Source organism: Doryrhamphus excisus, chromosome 21 (genome assembly GCF_030265055.1).
Source record: "Doryrhamphus excisus isolate RoL2022-K1 chromosome 21, RoL_Dexc_1.0, whole genome shotgun sequence".
Taxonomy (NCBI): Eukaryota; Metazoa; Chordata; class Actinopteri; order Syngnathiformes; family Syngnathidae; genus Doryrhamphus; species Doryrhamphus excisus.
Window position 1 is genome coordinate 2,086,187 of NC_080486.1, and position 16,144 is coordinate 2,102,330.

Sequence of the window (16,144 nt, forward strand, 5' to 3'; positions counted from 1 at the left end):
GAAAAATGCAATATATTGAAAAAAAATCTTGGATTAATTAAAAAAAATAATAAATTTTATACGTGTTTCTGCAAAATAAAAATTATTTAACGCATTTCTTGTGAGAATATTCGTGATTTATACTGCAGGTCAGTAAGTTATGTCATTGTTTTTTTATATTTGTGGAAATTACCATCTTGCTAAATAAACAAAATAAAATAATACCTTTACATTCACAATTTTTTGTTTTTCATTTCCCAATTATACCCCCCCCCCCCAACAAATTATTTTTTTATGGGAAAATTATAAGCCATTAATAGGCTTAAGCATCCCATAATGAACAGACTTTTTTTCTTTCACTGTCCCAGGAAGCAGCATGGAGATGACGTTCATCCCACGAGCGCAGACCTTCCCCAACTTCCTGTCCCATCAGCACGAGAGGGAAGAGCAGGACAAAGACGACGACGACGACGAGGACGAGGAGGAAGAAGAGACGAAGCGCCATCAAGAGGCGTTGTCGCCCTCTAGTGGCCGAGCAGCCACCTGCAGCCTGAGGCCGCTTCAATGACAGTTGGGCCTTTGGACACTTTTGAGCACTACTGTAGAGCGAATGTAGACCTGTGTATAGTCACGTGTATTATATGATGTCATTCGTTAAGTTAATTCATTATCGTGTCCACTTTTTAGTGTCTTAAAACAAATGTTTGAATAAATGTCGTTTTAATGTGTTTTTATGTTCAAGCCAGCTTTTAGAACGTATTTTGTTTACATGAAAAAGCTGTCATAGGCTGGTTCTCGTCACCTTTAAAACTGCTCAAACACGTCTTGACGCTGGCCGAGGTATTCATTTCTACGTTATGTTTATTATTGTGATTGTACTGGTGCGAAACTGAGAGCTGTTCCTCATATGTTCAATGTATTTGGCAAGAAAAGCAAATGGTAATTAGAAATATTAATTGTCATGAATAGTCGGTCTTTAGCAGAAATACAGAAAACGCATCTAAAAATGATAATAGATTTATCCTCATTTGCATGTATTTCAATTACAATCTAAACATTTTATTTGCAATTTATTTTAGTAAAATAATGACATTTTTGGCAAATATTTATTAATAATTATAAATAAATAATATTTATTTATTAATAAAATTAAATTATTTTGGTGGCAAATTAATTTACTGACATTTCTGCAAAAAAGCACCTTGAAAAATTATTATTATTATTATTATTTAATAAATTTTAAATGGAAAATAATTAATAAAAAATAATAAGGAATAATAATGAAGTGTTGGTCCCGGTTTACAATATTTTTTTACTCTCATTCCAGTAAAAAGTGCCTTCCGACTCACTGAGACCTTTTATTTTTTGATATTAATTTTAATATTATTTTTGTGTACACAACACACAATCTGCCCCGCCTGTACAACACCTGCTGACACGCCTTCCCAGCGTCTAATGTTATTTTATTTGTGTAAGACTTGATAGAAATATACAAACATGTCACTTTATTTCCTGTTGTGTGATGGCACTTTTATGATGTTTGACTGTAAATATGTTTTTTTTTTTTTTTCCCGATGATGGAGGTAATAAACTTGAATGTTCCACCACGTCATCGTCTCTCTAACTTTTATTTCTATCAGGCAACGTGTGACCTCGCAGGAAAAGTGTTTCTTCTAAGTAAATGAGCGAGAAAAAGAGGAAAGAACTACAAAAATGGCTGCCAAGTTGATGACTGCCCTTGAGTTGTAGTCTCAGTAGACTTGTGTGCACGTCAGCTCCCTCGCCCACCATCGCCGCCATCTCTGTGGCGACACGCGAGGCTGCGATTCAAAGACGGTCGAGAAGAAGAAGAATGAAGGAATCATCAAGAAACACGACAAAGATTTGTAGTTCTTGTAGTTCTCTTGTTGGATCGTGGGCAAGGGGTTGTTGGATTTTATACCTGGGAGGTGTGAGATGGGTGGAGCTTGTCCCTCACCTCTTCTGTCCTGCTCTTCTTCCTGTGCCGTTCAGGAAACACAAAAAAATTAATACAATTTTCATTTAGAGTTCATGTACATTTTTGGGAATTATATTTTACCATTCTTTGTAATAAAAAAATATATATTTTATAATATGGAGTAAAATAACAAAAAAGTAAATGGAAATTAAATTAAATTTATATAAATCAGTATATATTATAAAAATACAATAAATTTTATTTAACTTTTGCTATAATTTTTTTTAGCAAAAATAAAGAAAACATTTATTAATATTAATAAAATTAATTTATACGATACAATACAATACATTTATTAATAAAATTAATAAATGTATTTTATTTAATATAAAATTAAATGTAACTTTTAAAAGTGAAGTAGAATAGTTTTGACAATACAAAAATAAATTAAATATATTATAAAAATATATTAAATACAAATATATTAAATATTTAGAAAATAATAAAATATATTAAATATATAAATATATTAAATAAAAGTAAAAAACACAAAAACTACACATAGATTTTGCAAGAAAAAAGTACAATTAAATTAAATCATGGAAGTTAAAAAAATATATAATTTGAAAAGGAAATCCTGTCTCATCTTCCGTGGAGGTGAAAGAAGCAAAGACCCGGTTGGAGACCCGTACCTGGTCCTGATCAGGACGATGAGGAGGACGGTCAGTAGAACCAGCCCGGCGATCGCCGTCCCCAAGTAAACGAACTTCATGTAAAGCGACAGGCTGAAACCCCCTGAGGAGGAAGAAGCAGCCAATGAAACGTCTCCTTCAGCAACGTCAACATGGCCGCCTCATTTGTGACTCCAATGATGACATGGAGTGCATGAGAAAGCAAAAAGGAAAACAGATAACGTCTCCTACCCGCGGGGGGCACCGTGACCATGACGGTGCTGGTCCTCAGGCCGGCGTCGGTGCTGAAGCTGCAGCGGTACAAGCCGCCGTCTTCCGGCGCCACGGCGCTCAGGTGCAGGCTGACGTCCAGGCCGTCCTCGCAGCCGATCTGACCCCGCTCGCTGTAGTCCTCGCTGAGCGTGCCGCCCTCCACCCGCTTACATATGCCGATGATCACCCACGGGCGGCCCGGCGCCATGTGCTCCACCACCGCTTGGAGCACGGTCCCGTTGTGGCCGTGGCCGCACCCCACCGTCACGTTGCTGCCGGGATCCGCCGTCAGATGAGCGTCTGCGTCCACCAGCGCCGCCGAGGCATCTTCTTCTTCTGAGGGGGGTTCGTCTACGAGGGGGAAGTCAGTGAACGCCGAGCAGACAACCGGAAGTTGAAGTTCCGAGGTCTTACCTAAGTCCTCCACTTGGATGATCCTGGCCCAGGTGCCTTGTGGGAAGGTCTGAACAGAGCAGCGATAAACCCCGATGTCCTGGTGGGTGACGTTCCTCAAGGTGATACTCCCGTCCATGGGCGTGGTCCTCAGGAACTCGATGCGGTTGCGGTAGTGGTACGTGGTGGCCACGCCGTACTCGGGGTGGAAAACGGCGATGGAGTTGGAGTCCGGGTCTTTGGTCCAGGACACCATGGTGAGGTTTCCATCCCAGGGGCAGGAGCAGTCGAGGAGCATGCCTTCCTGGAGGTGGACGGTGACCGTCTCCTTGTTCTGGACGCCGACGCCACCTGGACACGCCCCTTTATGTGAGGTTCACGCCATCGTCATGTGGATAAATACTTTACTACGTTTCTGGGACGCCAGTTGTGATGGCCATGAGGAAAAGTGTGATGATAACCATAGAACCAGTAGTGTCTGCTCAGTGGAATATACAGTCAGCAGTATATTATTATTATTTATTGTTTGTCCAAAAAATATATATAGGAAAAAATATTTAAAAAAATACAAAATAACTGACATTTAATATAATAATATAATAATACGCTAACCCCCACTTTTAATTCATAATATTCATTTTTAATTACATTGTTTTTATTATTGTTTCTCACAAAGAGCAATACAATCATAATCAAATTCCCATTTTTATTTTATGCGTAATTTATTACTGTTATTTTTATAATTATTTTTAATTTATTAAAAACTGTCTTTTTTTGTCATTTATTTTTAACATTTAAAAAAATAATAAAATAATTTCCCATTTTAAACAATTATTATGCAATTACTTAAATATTTAAGTAATAAATAAATACTTTTGTTTTTTCATTTTTATTGTTTTTTTAATACTTATGACAATTAAAATAATCATCATAATCATCATTAAATATTCAGTCATTATTTAATCATTAAATATTTAAATCCTTTTATTTAAAACTGTTGTTTATTTTCAACAAATGACAATAAAAATAATTATTTAAAAAACAGATAAAATAAATAAATATAAAAATAAATAATTAAAAAAAAATAAATAAATAAAAAAAAAGAAAAATAATTCCGAAAAAGCATTCCAGGCGATCTTTGTATGTACAAAACGTGTAGTAACACGACATTGCGTCTTGTGAACGCATCTTCCTGCTGGAAAATGTTGAGTAAACTGACTTAAGCACCGTTAAACCTCTAATGGTGACACTTTTGAGCGTTGAAACATTACACAAAATGAATTAATTAATCATTATTATTTATGAATGCATCACAGAACAGATTGTGGTGGACTTTGGAGGTTCTCCTGTAGTATTGGGATCAGTAGAACCTCCATCCCAGTTGTAGCAATTGATCATAAACTACAGGATAAAAACATGGAACCAAAGTATCACAAAGAGTCCCTCCCTACTTCAATCACTTGAAAACAGAAGAGGAGACGAGATGAGACATTTGCAAACGTACCTTGAAGAGAAAGGAGCAGGAGAAGTGCCATGAAGTACCAGCGCTCCTTTTGTACGGCGTCCATCTTGGCCCGGCCAAGGAGAATGAAAGCTGCATTGATCAGACCACAGTGGAACGGTGGCGCTGCGAGCTGCAACTTCCTGCCGCGAGCTTGCTCTCGGGTCGGCGAGACAGAGCACGCGCTTTCAGGCTAGCTGGCCGCTAGCTCATAGCACAAACACACACACACACACACACACACACACACACACACAAAGGCACTTTATCAATAGAAGAGCACAATGAAGCAAAGCCAACCACGTCAGATAAACACATAAAAATAACAAAGTGACGTACCAAGGTCGTACCAAGGGCGTACCAAAGTGCATGCACGAGTCCGGCTTCCAGCTCCAAAGTCAGGGGTGGTCGAACTTTGTCCACAGGGGGCCGCAAACAAAGGAAACCAAGGATGCAGGGGCCATTTTAACGCTTTTTGGACATTAAAGATGCTAAAATTAATCTAATTATTGATCATATAAGAGTTGATTTATTAATAATATGTTGGGGCCCAATCAAAAAAAATAGCTGTGTACTGGAATTTGGACCATATGTGTGATCGCCATGACAACCACACACACTTACTGTACTGTAACGGATAGGATGTTTTGTTAATTCTGGCAAAACATAAGGAAAAAAGTGTGACTTAATAGTCTGGAAAATATGCTAATATTGTCATTTATTTTCATATTATTTTTTTATATTATTTTTTATTTTCATATTATTTTTTTATATTATTTTTTATTTTCATATTATTTTTATACCTGACTTTTATACAGTATACTTTTATAAGTGTCTTTGAGTATTTTGAAAAGCGCTACACAAATAAAATGTATTTTATTTTTATTAAAATGTTTATTGTAATTAAAATGTAATGTAATTATATATTTTTTATATTATATATTTTTTATATATATTTTGTGTATTTTTTATTTTATTTGATTTTTGATTTTTTTTTTATTTAGTTTTCATTGTGGCCCTAATAATCCTGCATCAGCTCACCAAATGTGAGTCTTTTTCAGTCATTTCTGCAAATAAAAGACAAAAAATATCCTTTCTAAAATGAAACTAAAATTTAAAGGTCACGTTGAGGCCACACCAAAAGTCAGAGTCGAACCTTTTTCGTGCCCTGCCCACGTCTAACCACAAAAACCCAGAACTGTAAACCCAAATCCACATCTAGCCGTCATCCTCTCAAGCTAAATAAACAGCAAATGTGCGGTGAAAATATTAAAAATGGTTAAAAACCACTTCTAAAAATTATTTCCATGTAAGTCGGGTTCCTCCAAAGACAGATTTGACCTTTTTATGTCCGTGTGAGTAAATACAAGATGAACCGAAGCAAAGCAAATGACGAAAAACCGACCTTGCAATAAACTCTCCTTTGACTCCTTTTTGGTGTGGCTAAAAAAAAATAATTTGAATTTAATAAGAAAATATTTAGCCAAAAACTGCTCCAACAGGCATATAAATATAGAAAACTGTCTAAAATGACAATCATGTGTTTATCAGCAGGCAGAGGCTTTCAAGGCACTTCAACAAGTAGGAGCTTACGGGACCCTGCTTGTTCTCGGCATCTGTGGCGTACAAATGAAATGATAAATATATATTTACATTAAAAAAAAAAAAAAAAGACGCAAATGAATTTCCGATTAACCTACCCTTCTTAGACATGCGGTGCGCTTCTTCGATTCGCAGGCGAAGAGAAGGACACTTCAAGGATGTCTTGGCCTTGGAGGGCGAAATAAGAAAGTTAAGAAAGGCCAGGAGAGTTTTTATAATGAGGATTTGAGAATCCGGAGATAAAAGACGCTGGTCAGCGGCATAATAAAGCTTTCTCAAAGATTTGTTTTGGCTTACAGGGGAGAGGGAGATGCACCTCCTGCTTTTATTTGCGCATGGAGATAAACCCCATCCTGTGTGTGTGTGTGTGTGTGTGTGTGTACCCGTTGATTGTTATGGAGCAACGCCCAAAGTGCAGATGCTCCCATGCAGCGCATCTCCATCTCTTTACTTTCCAGACAGCAGAACAAGACGGTCAGAGCTTTGTCTGAAAGAAAAGACCAAAGACATGAATAAAAACATCCACGTACGTGCGGCGTAGGGGAAATCGTACAAAGCGTACCGTAGCATGTCTCTTTTTTTTGCAACGCCCTAACAGGAGCTTCATTACGGAGCTTATAAAATGCAACTCCAAAACAACCCACCATGGGGCCAAAGACAGTTGCATGGCGAGCAAATGTGATAAAGAAGGTGAGAAACACGATTGAATTCCATCTAGCGTGTGTTTGTTATTCATAATTATATTATAAGTTGTTTGCCCCGTGTATTACTATAATTATTCTCTATAAAATGCATTATGGATTTGCTGGATTTATATCATTGCCTACGGGACAAATGGGCTTGGTTTTCATTCGTTTCGGTTTTTGTCGATTAAATGTACTTTCAAAAAAACAAAATTATTTTTTTAATTTAATTTTTTTCATTTGTTTCGGATTTTGTCAGTTAAATGTACTTTTTAAAAAACAAAATGATTTTTTTATTTAATTTATTTTAATGTATTTTATTTTAATGTATTTATTTTAATGTATTTTATTTTAATGTATTTATTTTAATGTATTTTATTTTAATGTATTTTAATGTATTTTATTTTAATGTATTTTAATGTATTTTATTTTAATGTATTTTATTTTAATCTATTTTAATGTATTTTATTTTAATCTATTTTAATGTATTTTATTTTAATCTATTTTAATGTATTTTATTTTAATCTATTTTATTTTAATGTATTTTAATTTAATGTATTTTAATGTATTGTTATTTTAATGTATTGTAATTTAATGTATTGTAATTTAATGTATTGTAATTTAATGTATTGTAATTTAATGTATTGTAATTTAATGTATTTTAATGTATTTTAATGTATTTTAATGTATTTTAATGTATTTTAATGTATTTTAATTTAATTTAATGTATTTTAATTTAATTTAATTTAATTTAATTTAATTTAATTTAATTTAATTTAATTTAATTTAATTTAATTTAATTTAATTTAATTTAATTTAATTTAATTTAATTTAATTTAATTTAATTTAATTTAATTTAATTTAATTTAATTTAATTTAATTTAATTTAATTTAATTTTTAAATTTCAGTGCTGGTACCGTTGGCGATGATGTGAGTCTTGTTGCCGGGGCAGAAGCAGAGGTTGTGCAGGACGAGGAGGGCGTGGCGTCGATGCGGCGCCAGAACGGCCAGCACCTCCAGCGCTCCGCTGGTCCTGAGGATACTCTGCTGGCCGTCCTCTGAAAAGGACAGACTGACCAGAAGCCGCAGCCACAGACCCATGAGGCCGCCCGGGCCGCCACCCACGGCTGCTGCCTTGGCACCGCCCACCTTGGGCACCGGCACTGACGTGAAGGTTTGGAGAAAGTTGTTCTGGGGGAGGAAATCGACCACAATGGTGGCACCAATGACATACAAAGAGTACAACACGATGGAGTCAATTATCGAATTTACCTTCTGCAAGACGCCCCTGCAGTCCCGGGACATGGCCAAGTTGGCCAGCAGGGAGAAGGACAGCTTATGGATGGCACCACCGTCAGTAGCGACCACCGAGGCCAACCTCATGACTGACTGCATCAGCGATCCGCCGGAGGTACCTTTCGGTCCTGGGGGGACACCTGGCCCGCCACCACAAACAGAACTGCATGCTGGGAAAGCGGAAAAAAACAGAACCGTAATAAGAGCAGCCTGGAGGAGCGGTGAATCAACAAGTGAATAAACAGCGCCTCCGCTGGTAGCAGCCAAGTAGCGCACTCCACTTCAGGGAAGGTCTTGTTTCTTTCAGGTTTCTCTGTTTATCTTAACGCTAGCTAAAAGCACCACAAATGCTGAATAATCAGAAAAACACGGGCGTCGGGCTGCACGGCTGTCTGCCCGTCACACCAAAACACCTCCGCATGGCCGCATGGCCGCACGCCGTCTGGAGGTGTGTCATAAATAAAGAACAAGCGGACACGACCGCACGAAGACACAACATTGACTGAGCGATGGTTAAACATTCTAACAGAACTTTTGAATTACGTAAAAGGTCTTTCATGTTAACTACATTAGTTTAGGCCAGAGGTGTCCAAACTGTGGCCCTGGGTCTATTTGGGACACAGAGCCTTTCTGTCCTTTTCTTTTTAGTTTTTTAGAAAATAATTTTAGCATTATATATTGAACTCTAATAGTATTAATATTTCATAATATTAAATCTAAAAAAAACGTTTAAGTCATAAGTCATCTAGGTCACATAAAAATATAATTATAAATAAATATTTAAAAACAATGTTAAGAGAATAAAGTCAAAATATGAGGGCAATAAAATGATTAAAATAAAGTAAAAATAAGTTAATGATTGAAAAATGAATAACAACAGTTGAAATGGATAAAACAACAGCTGTAATTTTACCGAAATAAAGTCAAAATATAAAGAGAAAAAAAGTCATTGTCCAATGAGAAAAAATCTTAGATTATTTTAGTAGCAGAGACTTTAAATATTAAAGAAAATATATATTAAATTGTAACGTAAAAAGTTACATTATTATGGGAATAAAGTCATCAGAAAATTTACAAAAAAAAAAAATTTACAAAGAATATTTTTTTTACCTATATCACAAAGCTGATATACAGTTATTTTCTTAAATTATATAAAACAACTAAAATATCTCCATGTGCTTTAAAAAGTTTGGGCGCCCCTGGTTTAGGCTATTGCTAACATGATTGTAATAAAGGTACATTTGGAAAAGTTACACCAAAAAAAACAAAGCGATTTCACTGAGCTGATGGATGATGGTCATTTTGGTCCAGTCAACATATATGTATGCTATATGTATGCTAATGTTAGCCTGCGGCCATCTTAATGCCCGTCAATGAAGATCTGCTTATTTAGAAGGTTTTCAAACTGTATTGAGAGGAAAATCGCCCAAAATGAGATGACAGAGACGATAGAGTCTCTAAAAAGTCATCTTGCCTACTAGTATTTTTTTCCATCAGTCATATGTAGGTGTTGTGCAACTCTGTGCTATGTGAGTGAGTATTGGGTACGGCATTAAGTATGGATTATTATGTTCTTAACCTAAAAACAATACGTGTCAAAGTATCTTCAACAAAGCCTTAGATGAAAGACTTGAGATAAAACGTTCACGTTCTGTCGTTTTTGTCTCTGGAGACAAAATGGTAGCCGGGGGGCGGATGGCGTAACTGCACGCAGCTGCGACACAAAGTGCCTGTTGGGTTAACCTTTAGGGAGACGGCAGCGCCTGACTTCACCGCTTCTGCCGCCTCAGAGCTCCATCCTTGTAGGGAGGGGAGGGCGGAGTGGGGGGGGGCTACGATGCCAGCCTCCGCTGAGGAAGCAGTGCCAATCAAATAGAAAGAGAGACCAAAAAACGGGGGCTCACGAGTCTTTGCAAATAAAAGTTCCTTCCCCTCACAGACAAAAGCGATTTCCATCGCACGGGTTCAGCCCTCGCGAACACATCAAAGGAACCGCGAGCTGTTTATCAAAGTAACATTTCCCAGTTTCCTCCCCGTGAATCTCGCCTTTTCTTCTCCTTTTTCCGTACAAGCCTCTCGGCATTCTGACTCCCAATTAAACCAGAATACTAATTACTGAAGCAGAACAGAGACTTTAAAAAAAAAAGTGTGTGAAAACTAAGCTAAGACGACCTCGCGAAGACGCTCGTCACACTGCCGCCATTGTGGCCTCGCACTGTAACACACAATGCCCGCCGCTCACCAGGCTGGACAATGGGCGCATTGGATTGGACAAGCATGGCGAGGCACAGACGGACGCTCACAACAGAAGGAAACACATAAAAAAAAACCTGCGGGGCAGTCGGCCGTGTAGACGCAGAGGAGCTCCAGCACCGCCTCCATGACGGGGTCGTCCAAAAGGAGCCACGGCCAAAGAGAGTGAATCACCAGTGTGAGGCGCGCATCTCTGGCCGCCGACTACACAAACACACAAAGGATTAATACATTCCATGTTAGTCCAGGCTGGTTCTTTTCCTCGGCGTTCCTTGGGGCAGCGTCGCTATCAGGGACACGTCAATAAAGTCACGACTTAAAATGTTTTCAATTTGATACATTTGGTGACGGCCTATGAAGCGGCTGCCCCGCCCCCTCTAGACAGTATTCCCATCAGTCATACGTAAATGTTGCGCAACTCTGATTGTGCTATGTGAGTGTACGAGTCGATGTGACTAAAAACGTGAAAGAATCTTCTCCCACGAATGGACAGGGATAAGTAGGCGGTGTAGTGTAGTGGTCTCATCCCAGTCTCTCCCTCTTTTGCAACGCCCCAACCGCATGGAATTGTCTTTTTATTAATATTTTAGTTTAATGATTTCATCTTGTTATTAGCGTATTTTATGCGTACTGCCTACAGTGAAGAAACAAACGTGTTGGTTTCGGCATTGCGATGATCCAAAAATATCGTAAAGCCATTCAACCAATGGGGTGCTGCCTCGGGGGGGGGGGAGGGTTTCCGGGTCATGTGCTTGTTGTAAGACGGTTGATTCCACTTATCGTCCCGTCTCGTTCTGAATCACATCTTCGTATCACGTCGGGGTCACCAAATGCGGATCACAAATAACGGATGTTTTCTCACAGAAGCGGAAGCTATTTGCGTCGGGTGTCCTAATACTTTTGCCTCCACAGATGAATCATCGGGACTAAGGCACTATATTTCATGAGAACCACTATTTAGTCCAAAGTAACCACCGCTGCTATTAACTTGGGTGGGGGGGGTGAGGCTCATTGACAAGCATTCCAGCGCGTTGGTACTCGGAGGGCTCATTTGACACCAATTAGCAGCTGGGAATTAAAAGGCAAAACAGACGCAGAGGCTTACTTTGCATTCGCCGTTGCGGTAGAAAGCACTTCGCAGGATCTCCACGGTCAGCTTGAGTTCCTTTAAGTGGCTCTCGTCCTGATGATGCGGAAAAACAAGACAAAGTTAAATGAAGCACTCGTGTGGGCGCACACACACACACCGCATTTGCTAATTAAACGGATGCCTCGCTGGAAGGCAGTAAAAGTATTTGCTTTCTCCCAGCAAGTTCCAATGTGCAAACTATAGCGCCCTCAATGTAACATGATCTGGGTCTCTCAAATGCAGTCTTGCCTGAGCTTTTCTTTCTGGCACTCACGCATATCTGTCTACATGAAAAAAGCATTTCAAAAGGTCAGGCAAGTTAAATAAATAATGGTGATTAATCGAGTAGCTAAGAAAGATGACAGGGGCCGCATGGCTCAGATGGTTGAGTGGTCGTCTCCCAACCTGAATGTCGCAGGTTCGATCCTCCAACCTTCATGCCGAAGTATCCATGGGCAAGAAACTGAACTGAAATGTGCTAACGATGCCCTTTAACCCCCATGGAGGATGTATACAGAGGTTCAGAGTTGTTTTATATTTGTGTCAATACAGTATAATGACGTTTAAGTGTATTATTCTTGCGTATTATTAAAAATGTATTCAAAATCAATCAAAGATGCAGACATCTTCTCATGAATGCCAATCATTTTGTAAGATGTTTAAGTTAAATCCACAATTTTGTATTCATTTATTCAAATTATCATTTACTTTTTTTTTTTTTTACTTTTTTTATTACTTTTTAATTCATTAATTTTAATTGATTAAGGCCTAAAACAATCTAAATCAACAAAACACTTGCAAATACTAAATATAGCCGTTCCTTACAACAACAAGAAAAGAACTGAAAACCTTCTTGCGTTGCGAAGGCTTGCCAGGTCGCAGGGACTCCAGCTGCAGCTGAGTGTGAATCTGCTTCATTTGCGCCACGCAGCTGTCAATCAGACCAGCTGGAGTACACACGTACAAAAAAGGCACAGTGTAATATGTTCTGTTAGGTAGTACTATACGATGTACACAGTACGGTACAGGTCAAGACATGCTACCTTCAGCAGCGTGGTTCTGCGCTGCGGAGCTGCTGGCGAGTAGAGTCATCAGAGCTCTGGCCGTCAGCTTTTTTAGCGGGTCCTGAACGCACCTGCTTTCAAAACTCTGATATTAAAAATAGAAGAGAATTAACATGACAGGTGTTGTTTTGGATGCTGCGTTAAATGACCTTGAACGTCACCTGCGTCAACACTTCACAGAGCTGGCTGGCTGACGGACCACTCAGCACGTCCGAGTTGAAGGTCGTGACCTCGCCCTCCCGCCTTTTCGTCTCCTCGGCGAAAATGATGGCGAGGAAGTGTAAAGCCACTTTGTGCAGAAGAGGATCTCCTAGCTTTTCATTCAGACACAACGAAAGTGTTTCTGCACACAAGAGAACAAGGAGGATGCTTTTTAATAAATGACACAGTCGATAAATGACAAATCCAGTGGTGAAATACTTTCTCTAACTTGGTATTGCGTACCAAAGTAGCATATTTTTTACTGGATTTGTTGGAAATCCCTGCTATCAGGAGTGTGGGGGCGGTTTAAGGACAGGGAGGATAGACTGGGATCTGTATCAGGACCGTGTCTAGACACCAATCCTATTGTTGGCGAGTGCTGTTTCATGGTTGAATATGGCCCGTTATTAGTCAAAACATATGCAGATTTATGCAAATGTGACATATTTTCTACACAAAGTATGCATTTTCATGCATAAATATGGCTAAATGGAGTAAAAAACAAAAGGCTTCCAAAAGACCCATTCAAAGACACAATAATTATTATTATTAGTCAGGAGACACACAAGCACCAGGACTGGATCGCTGGAACAACCAACTTTTATTGCAGGTTTGAATGACCTCACAACAAGCCCTGATGGCACTTCCTGTCCACCCCCAGGGTAATGGAATTAAGTGTTAAGGTGACTATAGGGGTGCTATTTCATGTCAAGAGGGCTCTAATAATACTCTAAATTGTACTCAAAACATTGTAAACAGATAGAAGGGCGGATGGAATCCTTCTAACCTCCATGTCAGATAATGAGATATGATTCCAATATTGCTATTTCCGTAATATTTAACCACAACAATGCTATGAAAACAATACCTGTGAACATCCGCCAGCGTCTTCCCAGTGCAGCAGAGACAGATGGGTACACCGCAGAACTGTCCCGACTCACCAAAGTAGCCAGGAGCGTAAACACGTCCACCCAGCACGCAGTGATAGCATCTCGTGTACCTCCATCTGGGGAGGGAGAGCATGTGATCATCAAATCCAAGACCGGATGGATATAATATAAAGTGATAGTTATAAGGGATTATCACACCTAATCCTGTGACGTCCAGTGTGAGCGCTGCCACCGGGGTGGACAGGAATTGTTTCAGGAAGTCCAACTGGCCAATCAGGTCTGGGCTGAGCGAGACGCACAAGTGCAGGAGCTTGGAGAAGCCGGACTGGAACTGAAGGAGCGTGACAAGCTAGGCGAACACGAGATGGAGAAAAGAGTTGAACGTGCGAATTAGGAGCAATCTATCAGAATCCGCCGCTGTGTCACCTGACTTTTGATGTCTTCTCTCTCTCCGGGAAGAACGTAGGGTGCCTTCAGTTCACGGAGATATTTCTCAACGGGCCCAACTGCCACCAAGCTGCAGGACATTTGAATGCAACATGAACCGTTCATGCATTGAACTCATCGCGGGCTTTCTTATGGTACCTCGCCAGCGCTGAAAGAAGCTGGTTCTGTCGTATGGCCGTCAGGGTGAAATCTGGCAGGATGGAGAGCAGGTTCATCAGCAGTCCGCAGTGGGCCACCAGCAGGTCAGGGGTAACCATGACGACAGGCTGCGTGGACGAGGGCTGGCCTTGTTGGGAGTTGTGCGTGGCAACGGAGCCGATGGTGTCCGTGTCGCTCTGGCCTAAAAGGCATCACCGAACATAAAATACGTTGTTACATATCTATTCCAATTTCATAGATGTTGTGGTACCTTGTGCTGTTAGCCTGTTAGCAGGAGAATCTTCTGCAAAGCTCATAGGGGACGCAGCCCTGGACGTCTGAGACGCCGAACCTCTTATCTGCCATAAACAACATGGATTTTACTTCAAGATGCTTCTTTTGTGTGCGGGCCCGCGTGGAAGGCCAAGCTAACCACAGTGCTTGACGTGGACATGGAGCTGGATGGTTGGCTGGAGTTGGCAGTCGACGCGGCAGCAGCTGCTGCGGCGCTTCTCCAAAACTGCAGAGAATTGTCCGAAACTGGACGTAAAGATGACACAAACGTTGACTTGTAAGCATGTGAAACATTTGACATGTTACGCAGGTTTTGTGTACCCACAATAGTGCGTACTCGCCTCACATTTCAGTTTTTAACATAATTAGAGCCCTCTAGACCTGAATAACACCCCTATAACCACATTTAAATCCATATAACCCAATATAGTAGACATAGTCAGTGAAAATAAGACATATAAAACATAAATAAGACTCGTCCTGGTATGTCTTGCTCTAAATGGTGCGAGGGGAGCTGAGAAGCGACCACACAGGAAGTGATGTCAGGGGTTGAGTTTTGCCAATTTGTGCTTCAAATTTCAGGCCTTCACTCTAATTTTTTCTAAAATCTATTAATTAATAAATCATGCTGTTTCATAATGAATATAGTCTATTATTAGTCCAAATGTTATGATTTTTTTGAACCTAGATTAAGCATTAAAAAAATAAAAGTACATAAAATACATTCAGAAGATGCAGTTGTGTTATGTAGTATTCTACACCGGTCACTAGGTGTCAGTAACGTTACTGTAATGTTCGATGGAGACACACAAGCACCAGACTTGCTGGTTTGAATGATCTCACAATAGGCACAATAATAACATGACATCACTTCCTGTCCCATAGCACTGGAACACACATGACCACGAGTCATATGTATTTATGTCTTCCAATTCATTGGGAAATAAGAGTGTAAAGGTGACTATAGGGGTGTTATGTTGTTTCTAGAGGGCTCTAATCATGTTATTAACCATATTTAGGAGATCACAAGCAGGTTTTCTGAACCATAACTACAAAATATTTATATAACATTTATAAATAAGGAAACCTACATTGCGGGAATTGCAAGCAATGACTTTTATGAAGTAATAAAAAGCATTAGAATGTCAAAGAGATATGTGCACCTACCAGAAGAAGTACTCTCCCGAGGCCCAACCTGCCCGGCGTCACCAGTGCCAGGTCTCTGCAGGTGAAAGGCGTACCTGCCTCTGTAACAAGTGGAGGCAGACACGGCCAAGTGCTGGAAATACTGACAGTGGTAAAGAAGGGCCTGGAGAGCAGGAAGCCCCACCAGCGACACGCCAGACACCTCGTCGTGGACACGAGGGTGCTGGAAAAGACATGAGCACAA

The 16,144-nt window shown here is 39.6% G+C and overlaps 3 protein-coding genes across 6 annotated transcripts in view; 1 reads left to right on the top strand and 2 right to left on the bottom strand.

The window, feature by feature from the left end:
* The window catches only part of dok6 (docking protein 6), a 42,975-nt gene extending 41,389 nt beyond the window's left edge, over positions 1-1,586 (top strand). For both annotated transcript variants that reach the window (XM_058059412.1, XM_058059413.1), the window contains one exon: positions 348-1,586. In XM_058059412.1, coding sequence (XP_057915395.1) covers positions 348-547 — 200 coding nt within the window. In that variant the 3' untranslated portion in view covers positions 548-1,586. The remainder of the gene's footprint in view (positions 1-347) is intronic.
* cd226 (CD226 molecule) lies at positions 1,179-4,902 on the bottom strand. The gene is made up of 6 exons (XM_058059414.1): positions 4,760-4,902; positions 3,277-3,606; positions 2,842-3,213; positions 2,611-2,713; positions 1,922-1,979; positions 1,179-1,799 (listed from the first exon to the last, which is right to left on the bottom strand). The coding sequence occupies exons 1-6, from the start codon at positions 4,821-4,823 to the stop codon at positions 1,731-1,733; spliced, it is 996 nt and encodes a 331-aa protein (XP_057915397.1). The 5' UTR covers positions 4,824-4,902; the 3' UTR covers positions 1,179-1,730.
* Positions 4,903-5,570: 668 nt separating this feature from the next.
* Positions 5,571-16,144, bottom strand: part of rttn (rotatin) — a 34,976-nt gene continuing 24,402 nt past the window's right edge. Inside the window, exons 32-49 of one of the 3 annotated variants that reach the window (XM_058059404.1) lie at positions 15,922-16,123; positions 14,894-15,000; positions 14,732-14,819; positions 14,461-14,662; positions 14,302-14,392; positions 14,074-14,224; positions 13,854-13,991; positions 12,946-13,127; positions 12,764-12,869; positions 12,570-12,667; positions 11,697-11,774; positions 10,669-10,795; positions 8,315-8,508; positions 7,960-8,233; positions 6,742-6,845; positions 6,457-6,526; positions 6,350-6,372; positions 5,572-5,823 (exon numbers count right to left, since the gene is read on the bottom strand). In XM_058059404.1, the coding sequence (XP_057915387.1) occupies positions 5,818-5,823; positions 6,350-6,372; positions 6,457-6,526; positions 6,742-6,845; positions 7,960-8,233; positions 8,315-8,508; positions 10,669-10,795; positions 11,697-11,774; positions 12,570-12,667; positions 12,764-12,869; positions 12,946-13,127; positions 13,854-13,991; positions 14,074-14,224; positions 14,302-14,392; positions 14,461-14,662; positions 14,732-14,819; positions 14,894-15,000; positions 15,922-16,123 (2,241 nt within the window). In that variant the 3' untranslated portion in view covers positions 5,572-5,817. Of the gene's footprint in view, positions 6,373-6,456; positions 6,527-6,741; positions 6,846-7,959; positions 8,234-8,314; positions 8,509-10,668; positions 10,796-11,696; positions 11,775-12,569; positions 12,668-12,763; positions 12,870-12,945; positions 13,128-13,853; positions 13,992-14,073; positions 14,225-14,301; positions 14,393-14,460; positions 14,663-14,731; positions 14,820-14,893; positions 15,001-15,921; positions 16,124-16,144 lie in introns of all 3 variants that reach the window. The other 2 variants (XM_058059406.1, XM_058059403.1) reach the window with 2 other exon arrangements.